The 18,362-nt window shown below is 47.7% G+C and overlaps 1 protein-coding gene across 6 annotated transcripts in view; it reads left to right on the forward strand.

Moving 5' to 3' along the window:
• PTK2 (protein tyrosine kinase 2) overlaps positions 1–18,362 on the forward strand; it is a 299,153-nt gene that overhangs the window by 227,721 nt on the left and 53,070 nt on the right. For all 6 annotated transcript variants that reach the window (XM_062187939.1, XM_062187942.1, XM_062187941.1 and 3 more), the window contains one exon: positions 1,529–1,733. In XM_062187939.1, the coding sequence (XP_062043923.1) occupies positions 1,529–1,733 (205 nt within the window). The remainder of the gene's footprint in view (positions 1–1,528; positions 1,734–18,362) is intronic.

Below are 18,362 nucleotides of genomic sequence, written 5' to 3' on the forward strand. Positions count from 1 at the left end.
GTGGTAGCTTCTTGGAGGCGAAGCAAGAGAAGCAGCACACAAGAACCGCCCACAGATGTGGCTGGGACGAGGTGGGGTGTGCTGAATACAGTGCCTGGAACACAGGCAATGACATGTCTGTGGCATGTTTTGATGTGACAAGAAGTCCAGAGGCCAGAGTGGCGGCTGGGAGATACTGGGAGAAAATCCCACTGTTTATTTCACTCCCTACTTTCACCGTTGCCTTTTTGTCATGATATGATATTGATCACAGTTTTAGGTTTTTTTTTTCTTGTGTTTTTTAAAATATTAATTATTGATTTCAAAGGCACTGTTGGAGGGAGGGGAGGAGAGGGAGATTCACTGCCCAAATGGTCACAGGAGGCAGGGCTGGGCCAGGCCAAAGCCAGGAGCTCCATCTGGGTCTCCCACGTGGGTGCAGGGGCCCAGGCACTTGGGCCATCTTCCACTGCTTTCCCAGATGCATTAGCAGGGAGCTGGATCAGAAATAGAGCAGTCAGGACTTGAACCAGCACCCATGTGATGTGGGATGCTGGTTGTGATGTTATGACACACACAGACCCTGTTTGTTTTAAAGGTAGTTCCTTTTTTTTTTTTTAAGATTTATTTGTTTGTTTCTTTGAAAGAGTTACACAGAGAGAGAGAAGAGGCAGAGAGAGAGAGGTCTGCATCTGCTGGTTCACTCCCCACACCACTGCAACAGCTGGAACTGTGCTGATCTGAAGCCAGGAGCTAGGAGCCAGGAACCAGGAACCTCTTCTGAGTCTCCCATGTGGGTGCAGGGACCCAAACACTTGAGCCATCTTCACCTGCTTTCCCAGGCCATAGAAAAGAGCTGGATCGGAAGTGGAGCAACCGGAACTCAATGCAGTGCCCATATGGGATGCCAGCACAGCAGGCGGCGGCCCCTAAAGGCAGTTTCTCAATAGGGTTATTTAGAATATCGTGAGGAAGTGATTTCCTGAGGGCGGGGTGCGCTTGGACTCTCTGAGGTCATGGTGCGGTGTTTGCAGCCTAGAGAACTGCACTAGCGTGCTGCCTGTGGGTGGACAGGGGCTAATGAAGGGTGAGCACATGCGAGTGCCTAGGTACACCTGAGGCAGGGACAGGCTGGCCTTTCTAGAGGGGCCTCTTAAGGAATCCTGCATGAGTCTTGTGAAAGCCTAAGAGTTCAGTTTTCACTCCCTCTCCCCCAAACCCCAGTTCGGCTTCAGATCAGCTACTGTAATAGGCTACACTAAATTGGAGGGGAACCTAGAGTCCATGCAGTGTATTCTGTAACTGGGCTTGAAGCCACACAGTACCGCAGTAGCTGCTGGTCCATCTTCTCAAAGGAGATTTTCAGATACACAAACATGATAACATAGGAAAGTCTGGGTGTGGTCCTCATTTACTGTAGAGTGAACTGAATATGTCTCTGGTTGCTGATTTGCTTCAGATCTCCAGCCAGCATTCCAGCGCCGCTGGGAAGCACGGAAGCACGCCCTGGACGCTCGCTCACTGTGATGTTTTCGTTCCTGCTTCACAGGTGTATGTATGTGGGAGATACTGATGCATGGTGTGAAGCCTTTTCAAGGAGTGAAGAACAATGATGTGATCGGTCGAATTGAAAATGGGGAAAGATTACCAATGCCTCCAAATTGTCCTCCCACCCTCTACAGCCTTATGACGAAATGCTGGGCCTATGACCCCAGCAGACGGCCCAGGTTTACTGAACTTAAAGCTCAGCTCAGGTAGGAGTGGGGGTGGAGAGGGCCTGGGCTGGGGCAGACTGTGCTGCTTCTCCTCCTGTCTGGTGCTTAGCCTTTTGAGACCATTTTATCAGTGTGTCTACAGCTCAACTGACTTGTCTTGTGCAAACACAATTACTTTTAAATTGATTTGCGTTTCTCTGTACGTTGCTGGAGTCTTGGGTGAGTTGTATCTTAACATAAAGCTCCAGTTATGATGAGGTGTGTCTCCTCCGGCCTCTGAGTTAGCGTGGCTCGGTAGACCTGTAACAGCCTCTGCAGTCTCCTCCCTCAGCCCCTCCTCTCCCTGACACTCCGCTCCTGTCATTCTGTGCAGCTCACTGCCAGTCACTACTGTGATCTCTCCTCGCAGTGCTTTCCCCGTCTTTGCCACCTGGTAAACTCCTATGAAGCCTTCGGAAACCAGCTCAGATGTTACCTCCTTCTGGAGCTTCCTCATCCACCCTGCCCCCAGAGCAGTAGCCTGTGGCACCGTCTCAGTACTTCCATTGCCGTGTTTTAAGTATCTGGTGTATGTTCCTATGCCCTTTTGTGGGTGCTGCTTTATCATCAGCACCATTCAACCCCAAACTCTAGTATCTCCCAGTTCCCTGGGAGCACCCAACACCCAGGGAGCACCCAGGTGCTTCGTCCCTCTGAGAAGTCGGCAGCAACTGCCGTGCCACCAGGCCAACACCTGTGCTGGCTGTGTGCCAGACTGCGCCCGGAGCTCCTGACTGATGGCCTGTGTGCTCAATGCCGAGCCCGTTACTGAGCAGAGGACCTCTAGGTGCACAGTTAGCTTCTGTGCAGTTGAATTGAATTCATACTTTGGTAAATAAGATTGAATGTCATCCGTAGGCTTGAGGAGCTTGGCTTGGTTCAGTGTGTGCGGTTCCACTTGTTTTTGTATTTGGTATTTCCCTCATTTTATGTGAATCTGATTTGTTGGTTTGTTTTTTGGCTTGCTGTATTTTAGTCTTTTTTCATTTAAAAAATCTTAAAAATCTGCAAATATCAGGCTCCATAAGACCCTGGAAACTCAATCTAGCCCAGCCTTCTCAGCCATTGCCCAAGCCATCTTGAAGCTTTGCTGTTTCTCAGCAGTTCAGCCTGCTAGACAAGCATTCTTACAAAGAGTATCTCAAGGAAGAAGTAAGACTAGGTAGAAGTATAGAAGATTCATCAGGTCTACAGACATTTACTAAGTATCTTCTTTGTTCTAAGCTAGGTTCTGGAAAAGACCCAATCCATGCCCACAGGGCGTCTGAAGTCTGTTGGAGGAGACCAAGGTGTCTTCGGCGACATGTGATGCCATGAGCACCACACCCTGTAAGAGCAGCTAGCTCTGGGTCCCCATCACTTCGCCTTCCAGGATCCAGTAGGACAGCTCTGTTAGGCTTGTTGCCGTGATAGACCTTCAAGTATTCCTAGACAGCCATCTTACCTCATCTCGGTTTTCTTCAAGTTGCAAGTCTCTAGTTTAATTGATTCTCATACAAGTTAATTACCTAGTTTCTTACTGTTAAACAGCTAATTTTTGGACATACTTTTCCTATTTTGCTCATAGGTGTTTCTTTGGTGGTTGTTCTTTGATCTTTCTCCCCTCTTGGGTTCCAGTTGTATCGCCTCCTTCCCTGACCTCCCCTGGCTGTTATTGCACTGTTGCCCAGTCTAAACCCAATGTGCGCCCTCACCTGCTCTCTCCCCCGGTACTGCTCCCGGGCTGTCTCACGTGCGCCCTCACCTCCTCTCTCCCTGGTACTGCTCCAGGGCTGTCTCACGTGCGCCCTCACCTCCTCTCTCCCTGGTACTGCTCCCGGGCTGTCTCACGTGCGCCCTCACCCGCTCTCTTCCCCGGTACTGCTCCCGGGCTGTCTCACGTGCGCCCTCACCTCCTCTCTCCCCCGGTACTGCTCCCGGGCTGTCTCACGTGCGCCCTCACCTCCTCTCTCCCCCGGTACTGCTCCCGGGCTGTCTCACGTGCGCCCTCACCTCCTCTCTCCCCGGTACTGCTCCCGGGCTGTCTCACGTGCGCCCTCACCTCCTCTCTCCCCCGGTACTGCTCCCGGGCTGTCTCACGTGCGCCCTCACCTCCTCTCTCCCTGGTACTGCTCCCGGGCTGTCTCACCGTTTCTGGGGCTGTGCTCCTCCCCTGAGTGGCTGCAGCTTCAGTGCTTCCCTGTCTCAGAAGTCCCGAACCTCTGATCTAGGGTGCCAGCTGAACCCCATCTTTATCTTGAAGGCAAAGCTGTGGCCCTCAGCTCCTACAGGGCAGAAAGAGCCTTGTACTCCATCGATGGTGGAGTCTGCCTTCGGCCCTTGTCTTCCTCTCCCATCTGTGGCATGCTCACGTAGTCCATCTTTCTGAAACATCACTATGTAAAAGGTCCTTCCCTGCCTCTTGTCAGGAGGGGGCTTGCTGTAGCCCTGCGCCTCCAGGGCACATGGCCTTCGGGCCATGTGCTCTAGGCTTCCTGGCCCAGATATAGGCATAGATGCTCTTCCACATGGCTGGTGCTCGGTATGAACCCCTATTTACCTCTCTCTCTTAAATAAAGCTCTCACTCTCCTATGCATCTTTCTCACTAAATAAAAGCTTAAAACGTAAAAAAAAAAAAAAAAAAAAAAAGAGTCCTTCCCTGCTAAAGCAGCATTCAGTGGGTTCCTCGTGCCCCTTGTGCTTGGTAGAGGTTCCCAGCGTGGCTTGGAGGCCGCCTTCTGTGTGGCTGAAGCGAAGGTCTTGCTATCCCTTTCACACACTGTGCTCAGGGCATGCAGTGCCTCACTCGCCACCTGTGCAGGTCCTGCCCGTCTTTCTCCACTGCTTCCACGCACTGGCTCTTCTGTGATTCATGGCTGCCTTGCCTCTACCCGAGTCTCCCCAGCTCTCTGCTCTCCTCGTCTCATTTAGGCTGCATCCTACTTTGAGTTCAGTTTGACCAGCACTGTTGAGTCCTGCAGTTGCTGAGCCTGGTGTTAGTCCCTGGACAAAGATGCCTGAGCCACTGTTCCTGCCCTCGAGGAGCTCACAGTCTAGTATGTCTCATCCCCTACTAGACTGAAGCTCCTTGAGGACAGGGATCGTCATCCTCACCTCAGTGCTGCCCGCACCCCAGGCCAGGCCTGGACCCTGGCACTGGAGTCATAGCCTGGAGCGTACAGCTCATTTTAACATTGATCTCAGGACTATACCATTAAGGTAAATTAGCTCCAAACACCAACTATCCCAGCCATTGCTGTGAATAGGTGTAAATTAGTTTAAAAATGTACCCACACCATCCTTCATGAGATCTTCTTGTGCAGTCACTGCAGGTATCCCACTTTGTTCTGTTGTAGTCAGAAATGGAGTTCAACTTAGCATTTGGAACATTTCATACCATGGCTGCCAGATAGGCCAATGAAACTTAGCTCTATAATAGTTTGCTTGTACTTTTTCATGATAATTAAATAGGTTCTTTCATTGATTTTTTTTTTTCGAAATTTGTATCATACCCAGAATTTCACATAGAATAAATTTTGGATACCCTTATCCATAGCACAGTAGTTAAAAATGTTTCCCGGATCTCATTCTCTTCTATCCTAAAAGAAAACACCGCAAGGGGACTCATTACTCTGGGATTCTGCTCATCTCTAACTGGACTCTGCATTTGTTTCTTGCTGCATTAGTTGAGAAAAGTGACTTTCAGGATGAAATTTGGGAGGCAAAATCACGGGAAAGTTACTTAGGTCACATTTTCATGAGTTGATTTCTGTGACTCAGGGAGCCTGTCTTCCTCACCTCCTGTTTCCTGTTCATAGGCATGAATTCATGGCAAAGTAGGGGTTTAATCTGTACGTGGGTAGCCTGGTGTCGCCTCTAAACAGTTCCTCTCTAGGAATATAGTAAGTGATCAACATTTCCCATAATATGTGTTAGAGCACTCTTGTGCTTTATGACTGGCAGGAGGTTAAGAATGCATTGAATCTTTTTTTTTTTTTTTTAAATAAAAAATCATCTAATACCTGGTTAAATTTAGTCAATTCTTTGTTAGGTACCATGTCAAGAAAACAGCTTTAGGCCGGCGCTGCGGCTCACTAAGCTAATCCTCCACCTGTGGCGCCGGCACACCAGGTTCTAGTCCCGGTCAGGGCGCCGGATTCTGTCCTGGTTGCTCCTCTTGCTGTGGCCCGGGAGTGCAGTGGAGGATGGCCCAAGTGCTTGGGCCCTGCACCCGCATGGGAGACCAGGAGGAAGCACCTGGCTCCTGGCTTTGGATCAACGCAGCGCGCTAGCCACAACATGCCGACCATAGCGGCCACTTGGGGGGTGAACCAACGGAAAAAGGAAGACCTTTCTGTCTCTTTCTCTCTCTCACTGTCTAACTCTGCCTGTCAAAAAAAAAAAAAAAAAAATCATTAAAAAAAAAAAAACAGCTTTAGTATTTGCTCTTTTGTAATTTATGTTCAAACATATCATTTCTTTTTTTAAAAAAAGATTTATGTATTTATTTGAATATTTATTTATTTGAAATTTATTTATTTGAAAGAGTTACACAGAGAGAGAAGGAGAGGCAGAGAGAGAGAGAGGTCTTCGATCCACTGGTTCACACCCCAACTGGCCACAACTGCTGGAGCTGCACTGATCTGGAGCCAGGAGCCAGGAGCTTCCTCTAGGTCTCCACGTGGGTGCAAGTCCTTGGGCCATTTTCTACTGCTTTCCCAGGCCATAGCAGAGAGCCAAATTGGAAGTGGAGCAGCTGGGTCTTGAACCGGCGCCCATATAGGATGCCAGCACTGCAGGCGGCAGCTTTACCCGCTAAGCCACAGCACCAGCCCTTCAAACATCATTTCCCAGCAGTGTTCTCCTTGTCTCTACAGTGATTGTGCCAGTGTAAAAAAGGAATGTTAGTGGGGTTTCTTTTTGTTGTTTTTGTTTTTAGATTTATTTATTTATTTGAAAGAGTTAGGGGGACAGCAGCAAGGGAGAGGTCTTCTATTGGCTGGTTCACTCTCCAGATGGCCACAGTGTCTGGGACTGGGTCTGGCTGAAGCCAGAAGCCAGGAGCTTCATCTGGGTTTCTCAAGTAGGTAGCAGGGACCCAAGTACTTGGGCCGCCTCTCCCACTGCTTTTCCCAGGCCATTAGCAGGAAGCTGGATTGGAAGTGAAGCAGGCATCAGCTTCACCCACTACGCCACAATGCTGACCTCAGAATATTAGTTTCTTTTTTTAATATTTATCTCTTTGAAAGGCAGAGTTAACAGAAAGGAGAGACAGATCTTCCATCTGCTGGTTCACTCCCCAAATGGCCACAGCTAGCCAGAGTTGAGCCAATCTGAAGCCAAGAGCCAGGAGCTTTTTCTGGGTCTCCCACATGGGTGCAGGGGCCCAAATACTTGGGCCCTCTTTTACTTTCCCAGGCATATTAGCAGGGCACTGGATTGGAAGTAGAGTGGCTGGTATTCAAACCTGTGCCCTTATGAGATGTTGGTGCCAGGGGCAATAGCTTTACCTATTATGCCACAGCATTGGCCCCAGAATATTAGTTTTGACCTCAGTTTAGGAAACATTTTAATTTACATTTCTTAAGTGTTTTTAGATGAATTAGAACAATAAGCAAGTAAAATTATCAGTTTCAAGTTCTGTGGCTTTTTTAATGTTTTTAAACGTTTCATTGAAGTATAATAAACATGCCAACGCTGAGTTGAACAACTCAGTGAATTTTTACATATTGAGCCCACCGTGTAACCAGGATCTAAAGCAAGAAAAATAATAACCCAGAAATCCACCAGATGCCGTGTCCAGTGTCGGTTCATCCTCCAGGGGCACCATTGTTCTGACCATAGATTGGTTCTGCCCATTTTTGTACTTGGAGTGAATGGTATCAGTCAGTACGTGCTTTGTGTATGTGCTTTACCCTAACTCAACATGTACTTTGGGGTATCATTTGCAGTGTTGACACAGTCATTCTGGTCGCTACGCTACGTTGTGTGCCTTGTGTGAGGGTACTATAGGTCACCCATTCTGCTACAGGTGGAAGTTACTTTCCAGCTGCGGAGAGGATTGCCCTTGAAAGATACCATGTGTCTTTCAGTCGGCATGGTACACAGCCAGTGCCGCCAGGTGTGTGTCCAGGAGCCGGGGGGGGGGGGGGGGTGTATGTGTTCAGCTTCAGCAGGTGCTGCCAGCTTTCCGCAGCAGTTACAACGACCTACAGTATTCCCAGCAGTGAATCCAAGTTTCACTGCTCCAACAATAGGATTGTTTTGTTTTGTTTTTTGAGAGGCAGAGAGAGAGGGAGGTCTTCCATCTGCTGGTTTACTCCCCTCCCCAAATGGCCACAAGAACCAGAGCTGGGCTGATCTGAAGCCAGGAGCCAGGAGCTTCTTCTGGGTCTCCCATGCAGGTACAGGGGCCCAAGGTCTTGGGCCATCTTCTGCTGTTTTCCCAGGCCACAGCAGAGAGCTGGATTGGAAGTGGAGCAGCTGGGACTCGAACCAGTGCCTATAAGCGATGCCGGCACTGCAGGCAGCAGCTTTACCCACTGTGCCACACTGCTGGCCACAGTAGGGTTGTGAGGTTTGAGTAGGTCTCCCATCCTTGAGGTCTTCAGCAAGAGCTTGCTTTGTTGACAGCAGGTCCCTAACCTCTATACTCAGCTGTACTAACTTTAAGTAACTTTACTTTTATCATGTTAAAAAAATGATATTTTTTAGCACTTTCTATGGCCAAGTATTATGTCATGAACTTTTTATACTATGAGGTTTATTTGACCCCAATTCTCAGCGTTCTTGGAGATACACGCAGTGTCTTTATCATGTGTTTACAAGTGAGGAGATTCAGACTTGAAGATGAGGTTCCCGAGCTAAAGACTCAAGCCAAGTTCACACCTTAGTCCAGGGCTCGAACTCTCGGCTGTCTTGTGCCGTCACCTTGGTGCTGGATAGCTGTGAGCCGCTGAGTCACCAGCTGTGATTTGGACTGATGATCAGGTTGTTCACACTGTTAAAAGTGCACTGTTGGACACAACTTCTACAGCTGGTGTTCTTAGGTTGTCTATCAGCTGATGTCCTTAAAAGGGGCGGCAGCGTCATCACCAGGTGCACAGGAGTCCCCTCCCATGTCTTTGAGGATGACATGGCTCATTTGTTTCTGTCAAGGTCTTAGTGCTAGTGGTGGTACTTGTTTTGTTGGCACATCTTGAGGGTGCTGCATTTTGCTGCTCTGGTCCCCAGTGGTATCACATAAAGCAGCCGTGGGATGGAAGCGTTCAACAAGGCCGTGTCTGTCAGGTGAGGCCAGGCAGGCTGGAGCCCACTCTGGCTGTCACAGCTGTCCGGAGTCCACTGTGGCTCCCCTTTTGCAGAGCCTGGACTCCAGCAGGAGGAACTGGGGTTTTGGCTTTAGGGCCTTTGGTGTTAGGGCATTGTATGTGTGTGATTTGGTTTTTGGTTGTTTTAACTTTCAAATGTCTTGTTTTATGTGTTAGCTACTACCTGCACACCTGGCCTCTAGAGACTCTGTTTGACCAGGCTGCAGCTGAGTGTGGAGTGGCTGCCGTCACAGATTGCTCTCACGTTGCTTTCATAGCCAAGCAGAGGTACCAGGCATCTCATTGGATCTTTGCCACTGCCAGTGCAAGTGTAAGGTTTTCAGTGAATATTCTAAAGATAATGTGACTTGGGCAAATTGTTAAACTTGTCTGTAAGACCATGGCCCACGTTCTAGTCGCAAGATTAAGTTAAATAGTTCACCTGAAGTGCTCTACAATACACGTAGGTCATGACTGCACACACAGTGGCTAATCTAGTGGTAAGTAGCAGTGACAACAAAGCTTTTTCTGAAGCCCCACCAGGAACCTGGTGATCATAAGGGCAGAAGAGTCATCAGTTACAGATAAGGTTCCTGAACAAATCTGGTTATTTGACTGCAGTTCTAGGGTTCTCAGCAGTAGAACCGTGTGAGATTATAAGCTTTGGCACTAGGTCTGAATCTGAGTCCCAGCCCCCACTTACCACCCTTGGGGAACGTCTTTAAGCCCCTGTAGCTCCCGTTCGAAAGTGAAGAGTACAGGGTCTTCAGGAAGTTTAGTGAGATAACCTGTTTTAGTTTGTGGAAGGTACTTTGAGTTTTGACTATTCTTATCCTGGTGTCAAAATACCAAGAACATCTTCTTGACATTTTATAGATGTCTTATAAAGAGATCAATCTTCAGGTGTTGACCTGGGCCGGCGTTGTAGCACAGTGAGTTAAGCCGCTACCTGCAGTACTGGTGCTCTGCTTCTTTATCCAGATCCCTGCTAATGTGCCTGAGAAAGCAACAGAAAATGACCCAAGTTGCCTGCATTCTGCCATTCATGTGGGAGACCTGGATGGAGTTCCAGGCTCTGGCCTCCAGCCGGCGCAGTCCTGGTTATTTGGCATGCAACTGGGGAGTGAGCCAGCAAATGGAAGATCTCTCTCTCTCTCCCTTCCCTTCCCTCTCCCTCTCCACCTCTGTCTCTCCCTCTCTTTGTAACTCTGCCTTTCAGATATATAAATAATTAAATGTTAAGTTTGATCGATGACTGCAACTTAAACAAGTTTGTAAACTGTGACTCTTCATTCATCCTACATGTGAAACTGGAAACTCCAGGTTTTATTCATGATACACGTTTGCTTGTAGTTCATGTGTGGGTTTTTTGTTTTGTTTTCGCATTTGCTTCCAAAATTATTTTCAAGTGTGCTATGTAAATTCCTCTTTAGCCATCATACTAGTATTTTCTTCCTGACTGCTCTTCTATTGAGTCTAGATGTATTATAAAAAGCATCTGTAACCCCTGTGTACGTTTTTTAAATATGTATTTATTTATATACTTATTTGAAAGATAGAAAGTAGTTTTCCAGTTACTGGTCCACTCACCAAATACCTAGCACAGGAGCTGAGCCAGATGGAAGCCAAGAGCTGGGAACGCCATCCAGGCTTCCACGTGGTGGCAGGAATCAGGAGTCCAAGCACTTGGGCCATCATCTGCTGTCTCCCAGGCACATTGGCAGGAGGCTGGATCAGAACTGCAGAGTCGTCAGGACTCCAACCAGGCACTCTGATTATGGGATGCAAGTGGCCTGAGCCATATCTTAACGGTACCACATCGCCTGCCTCTCTATAAGTGCATCCTGAAATGTGCTCTCAACATCTGAACTTTAAGGGATTGTTTAATAGGTTTTGGTCCTCATTCTTCCTGGTTACAAAAAGTAAACAATAAGTCTAAATGTGACAGAAATTTAATGTAAAATTTAAATATGGGGATCTTATTTCTTCTTTAATGTTTGTCCATTTATTTATTTATCACTTGAAAGGCCTAGTGACAGGAAGAGAGAGAAAGCTCTTCCATCTGCTGGTTCACATCCCAAACATCCATAACAGCCAGAACTGGTCAAGGCTGAAGCCAGAAGCCCAGAACTCCATTCACGTCTCCGTGGTTGGCAGGGACCTAAGCATTTGAGCCATCGTCTGCTGCCTCCCAGGGTGTGTTAGCAGAAGGTTACTTTGGAAGCAGAGTAGCCAGCACCCTGGTGTGGCTTGCATGTTTCTCAAGCAGAGGCTTGATTCTCCGGAGCCAGGAGCCTGGAAGTCCATCTGGGCCTTCCACGTGGATGGCAGGGCCCCAGCACCAGGACGAGCACTCGCTGCTCTCCTGGGTGCGTGCAGCAGGGAGCCGGGGCTGCCTGGAGCAGCTGGAGCGTGAACTGGTTCTCTGAGTGGGACGCCAGCCTCACCAGCCATGGCGTTACTCGCTGAGCCCACACGCTGGCCCTACTTCTTTTCTCTCAGCCTCTTTCCCAGATTTGTGTTTTAGCAGTAACTTTTTTATTCAATGATCTTATTCCAAAGATTATGGTATGCATCTTGAATTTCTCATTGTGAACTTGGAATTAATAATTGTACTTTCTGCCTGTTATCTCTAATGAGAAATTATTAACCATTTACACCATTGTTTTTGTGTATATAATTTGCCATTTGCCTCCAGCGACTTCATTATTTTCTATCTTTGGGTTTTGGTAGTTTAAGTAGAATGTGCTTAGATGTGATTTTCTTTGTACTAATCAATCATGGGATTTGTTGAACTTAAACCTGTGAACTTTGATCTTTTACCAAATTTGAGGAAAGTTGCCCATTATTTCAGAGGTGTGTTCCTGGTCCGTTTGCTCTCTCCTCCCGAGATCGCAGTTTTACGTGTATTAAACGTCTGCTGGAGGTTGGTGTCTCAGCAGGTTAAGCTGCTGCCTGAAGCACCAGCGTCCCATGTGAGCACGGGTAGGAGTCCTAGCCTCTCCACTTCCCTTCCCAGCACCCTGCTAATGCGTGTGGGAAAGCAGCTGAGGGTGACCCGTGTACCTGGGCCCTGCTGCCCGCATCGGGTAGCCATTGGGGAGTGAACCAACAGATAGAAGATTGCTCGCTCTTTCCCTGTCTTTATGTAACTGCCTTTCAAATAAATAAATCTTTTTAAAAAATGTTTAATAATAGCCTTCAGAGCTAATCCCTTCTATTATTGATGGCTTTAATGACTTTATTACTGTTTTCTTCGTCCTCCTTTTCCTTTGCTCTCTTCTTCTTTCTTTTTTTTTTAAAAGATTTATTTATTTATTTTAAAAGCAGAGTTATAGAGAGGCAGAGAGAGGGGGGCAGGGTCTTCCATCCACTGGTTTACTCCCCAAATGACTGCAACAGCCAGAGCTGAGCTTGGGATCTGGACTCGATACTGAATCCAGTTACTGCAGTGAGAGAGACAGACGTGGTACCTAGCGGGCCAGACACCCACTCCTGGGTCGTTCCCTGACCCTTCTGTTGTCCCCATGCTAGTCGTCATCCCATTCTATGGGAATTTTATTTCAGAAACTGTATTTTTTCGTTGTAGAATTTCTATCTGGTTCTTATTTTGTTCTGTTTGACATTTCCTACCATTTTGTTTTCAGTGAAAAAATTTTCCTACTTGCCGCTGATTCTGAGAGCTTGTTTAAAACCCCTGTCCGTTCCCACTTTCTCTGCAGTCTCCTTTAGATGTTGTTTGCCCCTCAAATATGACTCACAGCTTCCTATTTCTTTGAAAAACAAGTACTTTTTGAGGATATACCAAACAGTGTGACTGGTAAATTGTGGAAACTCTAGATTTAGTTACATTCCTCTCAAGGGTGTCTGCTGATTGCACACTGCCCCTGCTGTGGGCAGTGGGTCAGCCTTGCTTATGGTTGGTCCTGTATATACGTGATTCCAACATCAGCTGCAGATCGGGGAAGAATTTTGTTTCAATCTACTTTCTCTCTGTCTCTCTGTCTGTCTCTCTTGAAAGAGACAAATATTCTGTCCGTAGATTCACTCCCTAAATCCTCACAATAGCCAGGCCTGCGCCAGGACTTATCCAGGAACCCAGAACTCCATCCTGGTCTCCCATGTGGGTGACAGGTACCCAGGTACTTGAGTGATCACCTGCTGCCACCAAAGGCACATGGTAGCTGGAAGCTGGATAACGGGATGCAATGTGGGCATTCCAAGCAGACCACGCACCTGCTCTCGAGTTGATTTTATACCCACGAATTGAGGCACTGCTTCTAGAGTGAGTGTGGGTGTCTGTCTCTCTCTCTCTCTCTCTCTCACTCTCACATACACACACACACGCACTTTCTACTGCTGTCGTTGCTTCAAACTCAGTCTTCTGATTCTTCAAATAGACTAAGACTAGGGCCTGCCTTCTGGCTTACAGCCGTTAAAAAATTTGCCCCTTGTGGCATGGAGAGTTATGCTGCTGCCTGCAATGCCAGCATCCCATGATCATGGTTCAAATCCCAGCTGCTCCACTTCTGATCCAGCTCCTTGCTAAATGAGCCTGGGAAAGCAGCAGAAGATGGCGCAAGTCCTTGGGCCCCTGCACCCATGTGGGAGACCCAGAGGAGGCTCCTGGCTCCTGGCTTTGCTTTGACCCAGCCTTGGCTATTGTGGCCATCTGGGGAGTGAACCAGCTGATAAAAGATCTCTGTCTATCTGTGTGTGTGTGTCTGTCTGTCTTCCTCTCTAACTCTGCCTTTCAAATAAATAAATCTTTAAAAAAAAAAAAGTGAGCCCCCAGCTTCACTGACACAGCCACTCTTCGTATTTTGTTTTTCTGTTTATGTTTTTTTTAAGATTTATTTATTTATTTGAAAGTTAGAGTTAGGCAGAGAGAGAGAGAGAGAGAGAGGTCTTCTCTGCTGGTTCACTCCCCAATTGGCCACAATGGCCAGAGCTGCGTGGATCTGAAGCCAGGAGCCAGAAGCTTCTTCCAGGTCTCCCACATTGATACTGGGGCCCAAGGACTTGAGCCATCTTCTACTGCTTTCCCAGACCGTAGCAGAGAACTGGATGGGAAGCAGAGCAGCCGGGACTAAAACCGGCACCCATATGGAATGCCGGTACTGCAGGCAGTGGCTTTACCCACTGTGCCACAGCACCAGCCCTGACACAAGCCACTCTCCTGCTTGCGTCATCTCCCTCCAGATCTGGCTGCTTTTGGTACTTGTTTTTCTTATGTCCAGAGCTTACTGTTTTTATCTGAAAGGGGGTTGGTCATATAAGGGCTATTCAAACACTCCAGAGATAGAATCAGGATGCCAGTTCAAAGTGAGATTTTTGCTTTTTAAAAAATAATTTTGAGGGACCAGCTCTGTGGCATAGTGGGTAAAAATCGCCACCTGAAGTGCTGGCATGCCATATCGGCACCAGTTCAAGTCCTGGCTGTTCCACTTCTGATCCAGCTCTCTGCTATGGCCTGGGAAAACAGTAGAAGATAGCCCAAGTGCTTGGGCCCCGGCACCCATGTGGGAGACCCGGAAGAAGCTCCTGACTCCTGGCTTCGGGTCAAGCCTAGCTCCTACTGTTGTAAGCATCTGGAGAATGAACCAGCGGTGGAAGACTGGAAGACTTTCTCTCTCTCTCTCTCTCTCTCTCTCTCTCTCTCTCTTCCTCTCCCTCTCCCTCTCCCTCTCCCTCTCCCTCCCTCCCTTCCCCCTACCTCCCTTCTTTCCTCCCTCCCTTGCTCCCTCTGTGCCTTTCAAATAAATAAATCTTTAAAATAAATTTGTGATGAGTAACCCAAGAACCAAGCAAAAATGCTTCATTTCGTGCCATCTGAGATCAGTAATGAGAAGGGAAAGCTGAGGTCGAGTGTGCCTGCGACAGGGTCCAGTCTGCTGCATCGTGTGTGAGACGCAGCAGGGCACTCCCACTTCAGGGCAGCTGGATCCTTGGTTCCGTGGACGCCATCCCCAGCTTCCTCAAGCCCCAGACTTGTTTTCTGCAAGGACACCAGGGGTTTTTGTTAAAAGGTCAGTTTCATTCCTTCGTGGTGAGGCAATGTTGGTAATTATAAGAGATCATGTTTCAAGCCGGTGTTCCCATACACTTGCCAAAACAAGCCCTCAGCCCTTCCCTCGGCTTTTCCCTTCAGCCCCCCCACCCCAGTATTCTCCAGATCTTCTAAGTGACTACAAACCCAGACTGATTTCACGTCCAAAGCAAATTTTTCTTTGTGTAGGTGATCAAAGTCCAATCATTTTTAAAAAGAAAGATTTTTGTCCCCATATTAAGTAGAGCAAAATTATATTTGAAAGAAGAAATGTTGTTTTCACAGTTAGTAGTGGAGTTACTCTCGGTGAAAATGCCACAGAAGTGAAATGGATAAAAATTTGCTCTTTCCTAGTCAAGTGCAGAACTCACCCAGATGCACTTGTAAGTTTGCTAAGTTTTTTTGCACGTCCTTTATTTCTCCACTCTGATGGTAGCCGGGGCAGACTTTTATTTATGAATGAAGAACCAGGTCGACACAGGCAAGCTCTCTTGTGCTTCCACAGCTCAGCAGTGTGGCTTATCTGTCGTCCCTTCTTCTGGGACAGCTGGAAGGACTTGAACATGAACCGCTTGGGGGGGATCAGCCTTTCTTGTTCCTGAAACTTGTCTTTGTTGGAGGCTTGTTTTTGTGTCTTGGCTCAGCACTGGAAACAAGGGCCTTCACAGACCACTTTCCTGCTTGCCATCAAAATGCCTTCTAAGTGAAGTCACATCGTGCTGCTCCAGAGGGAGAGCGCATAAAAACCGTTCCGCGCAGCTCCGGACAGATGTGCAGCTCCGTCCCTCGGTGCTTGTTGTGAGCCACAGCCACTTTTCCTTCTACCGTGAATTCACCACTCTGATGACTCTCTCTGTTAAAATGGGGGAGATCAAAAAATAACTGAAATCTAACAGTAAGTAGCCTGTTCTGCTCTTCAGGATTCTCCTCCTGATTCTCCTGGGACCAGTCGGTAGACAGACATAATTACCAAGTGTGCTGGCGTTTATTAAGTGACAAGTCTTAGCTTTTATTTTCAACTGTTTGGAAACCCCCATTCTAGGCAGAAGCATGAGGGCTTCTTGCCAGTCCACATTAGGGAGCGAAAAGCTTTCAGACCAAATACATTGCTACTAAAAATGTTTGTCGTTTGGGAAAATATGCTTCAGTGTGACCTCCTTGACCCTGTGCACATCTCGTTTGTTGCTCTGGGCTCTTCAGCAGCTGGACGGAGCAAAACTCAGTCTCCTGTGCCTTTGCCCTCACCCCCATCTCTGGATTAGCCTGCCCGCTGTGAAAACAGATCTTATGAGTTATTTATGTTCTTGGCTACTCTGTACAGCTCCTTGGGGTTTCTCAAAGCATTTTGACATGTTATTTTTGGTATGAGAATGAAATACTGAGGCTGAAGGAGCTCACTTCCCAGTTGTGTTCTCCGAGGGGCCACATCTGTGATGAGCGTCACTTTGGGTCTCACCTCAGCTGCCCACAATGTGATTGGCAGCTGAGGGAAAGGAGTCAGTCGCCACATTCAGTAGGTCAGAATATAAGTGCCTGGGTAAGAGTTCCTGAGAGGGGCTCACAAGGAATTCACAGGATCTGCTTGGATGGTCTGAGGAGAACAGTAAGTAGCCTTAAGATCAAGGAGACCTGGGTGGCATTGTGCTAAGTGGGTTACACCACAGCGTATGACCCCCGCCCCATATTGGAGCTCTGGTTCAAGTCTTGATTGTTCTGTCTCCCACCCAGCTGCCTGCTAATGCACATGGGAAGACAGCAGAAGATGGCCCAAGGCCTGGCCCCTGCCGCTTGTGGAGTTCCTGGCTGCAGAGTGAGCCAGCAGGCAGAAGACACCTGTCTCTCACACACTCACTCTGCCTTTCCAACAAATAAATAAATCTTTTCTAAAAAGATAGGGGTGATCCCACAAACAACTCATGGGTCATAAGACTGCCTAGTGGGGCCTGTTTAACTCAGTTCCTGTTGCCTCATCTGTGTCCAACTTAGCCTTCTCACAGCTTACCGGTATTTTACTTAAAAGAGTAGAAGAAAGGACAGTTTTTAAATTTTTTTCTTGACTTTTTTCCCCCAAAATTTTTATGGACTTTTCAGATATTTAAAACCATAAAATGTTAGGAAAGTCTTATTCAGAATCTACTGTTTGTTTTAAGGGTCAGGTGATTGAGAAAAGGACACTTGGATGTGTTTCTCTCTTATGCCAAGTAGGCCTCTCTGTCCAAGGCCTCAGACTGGACACCCACCCCAGGTGGTCACCTTGTGTGAGCAGCTCTCAGGCATTTCCTGTTGGGCCTGCTGGGGGCACAGGAAGCTTGGTAATGTGCTCTGCACCTGTCAGTGGACCTCTGTACTGACGCGGCTTCACTCAGCCATTCACTGGTCACTTATCAAAGCATTTACAGTTCAGAGTCTACACTGCACCTGAGCAGGTAAAAATAGACCTTCAAGTAATAGTTCTTGGCCTAGCGAGAAAAGAAGTTAAGAAAATAGGAATGTACTGTACTTTTTTGTTCAGGGTTTCTGTATTTATTTGAAGGAGTTACAGGGAGAGAGGGAGAGACAGACATCTTCCATCTACTGGTTCACTCCCCAGGTATCCACAGCAGCCAGGGTTAGGCCAGGCAGGAGCTAAGAGCTCCATCCAGGTCCCCCGCAGGGGTGCAGGGGTGCGTGCAGATACTCGGGCCATTTTCTGCTGCCTTCTCAGACATATTAACAGGGAGCCGGATTGGAAGTGCAGCGGCCAGGACTCAAACTGACACCCATGTGAGATGCCAGCACTATAGACTGTGGCTTGACCCACTGTGCCACATCACTGGCCCCTGTACGTTTTGACAAATGTTAAAATCAAATTAAGCACTAATAGCTTTGGGAATGTGTAGGGAAGTAAGGTAACTCAGCGTAAAGGGAGTTGGAAGCTTCGGGGAAAACTGCAGAGGAACTACTATTTGACTGCTTGCACACAAGTAAATATTGGTCAGATATAGTAGCGAAATCTTTTCTGGACAAGGAAAACCATAGGAGAGGCAGTAGAAAACATATGAGCTTAGAGAAAACTTCTCTGGGCACACAGAAAGAAGGCAGAGGAGAAACGAGGAATGAATTTTTTTTTTTTTTTTTTTTTTTTTTTTGGGACAGAGTGGACAGTGAGAGAGAGAGAGAAAGGTCTTCCTTTTTGCCGTTGGTTCACCCTCCAATGGCCGCTGCGGCCAGTGCATCTCGCTGATCCGAAGCCAGGAGCCAGGTGCTTCTCCTGGTCTCCCATGCGGGTGCAGGGCCCAAGGACTTAGGCC

The sequence above is a fragment of the Lepus europaeus genome, chromosome 4 (genome assembly GCF_033115175.1).
Source record: "Lepus europaeus isolate LE1 chromosome 4, mLepTim1.pri, whole genome shotgun sequence".
Taxonomy (NCBI): Eukaryota; Metazoa; Chordata; class Mammalia; order Lagomorpha; family Leporidae; genus Lepus; species Lepus europaeus.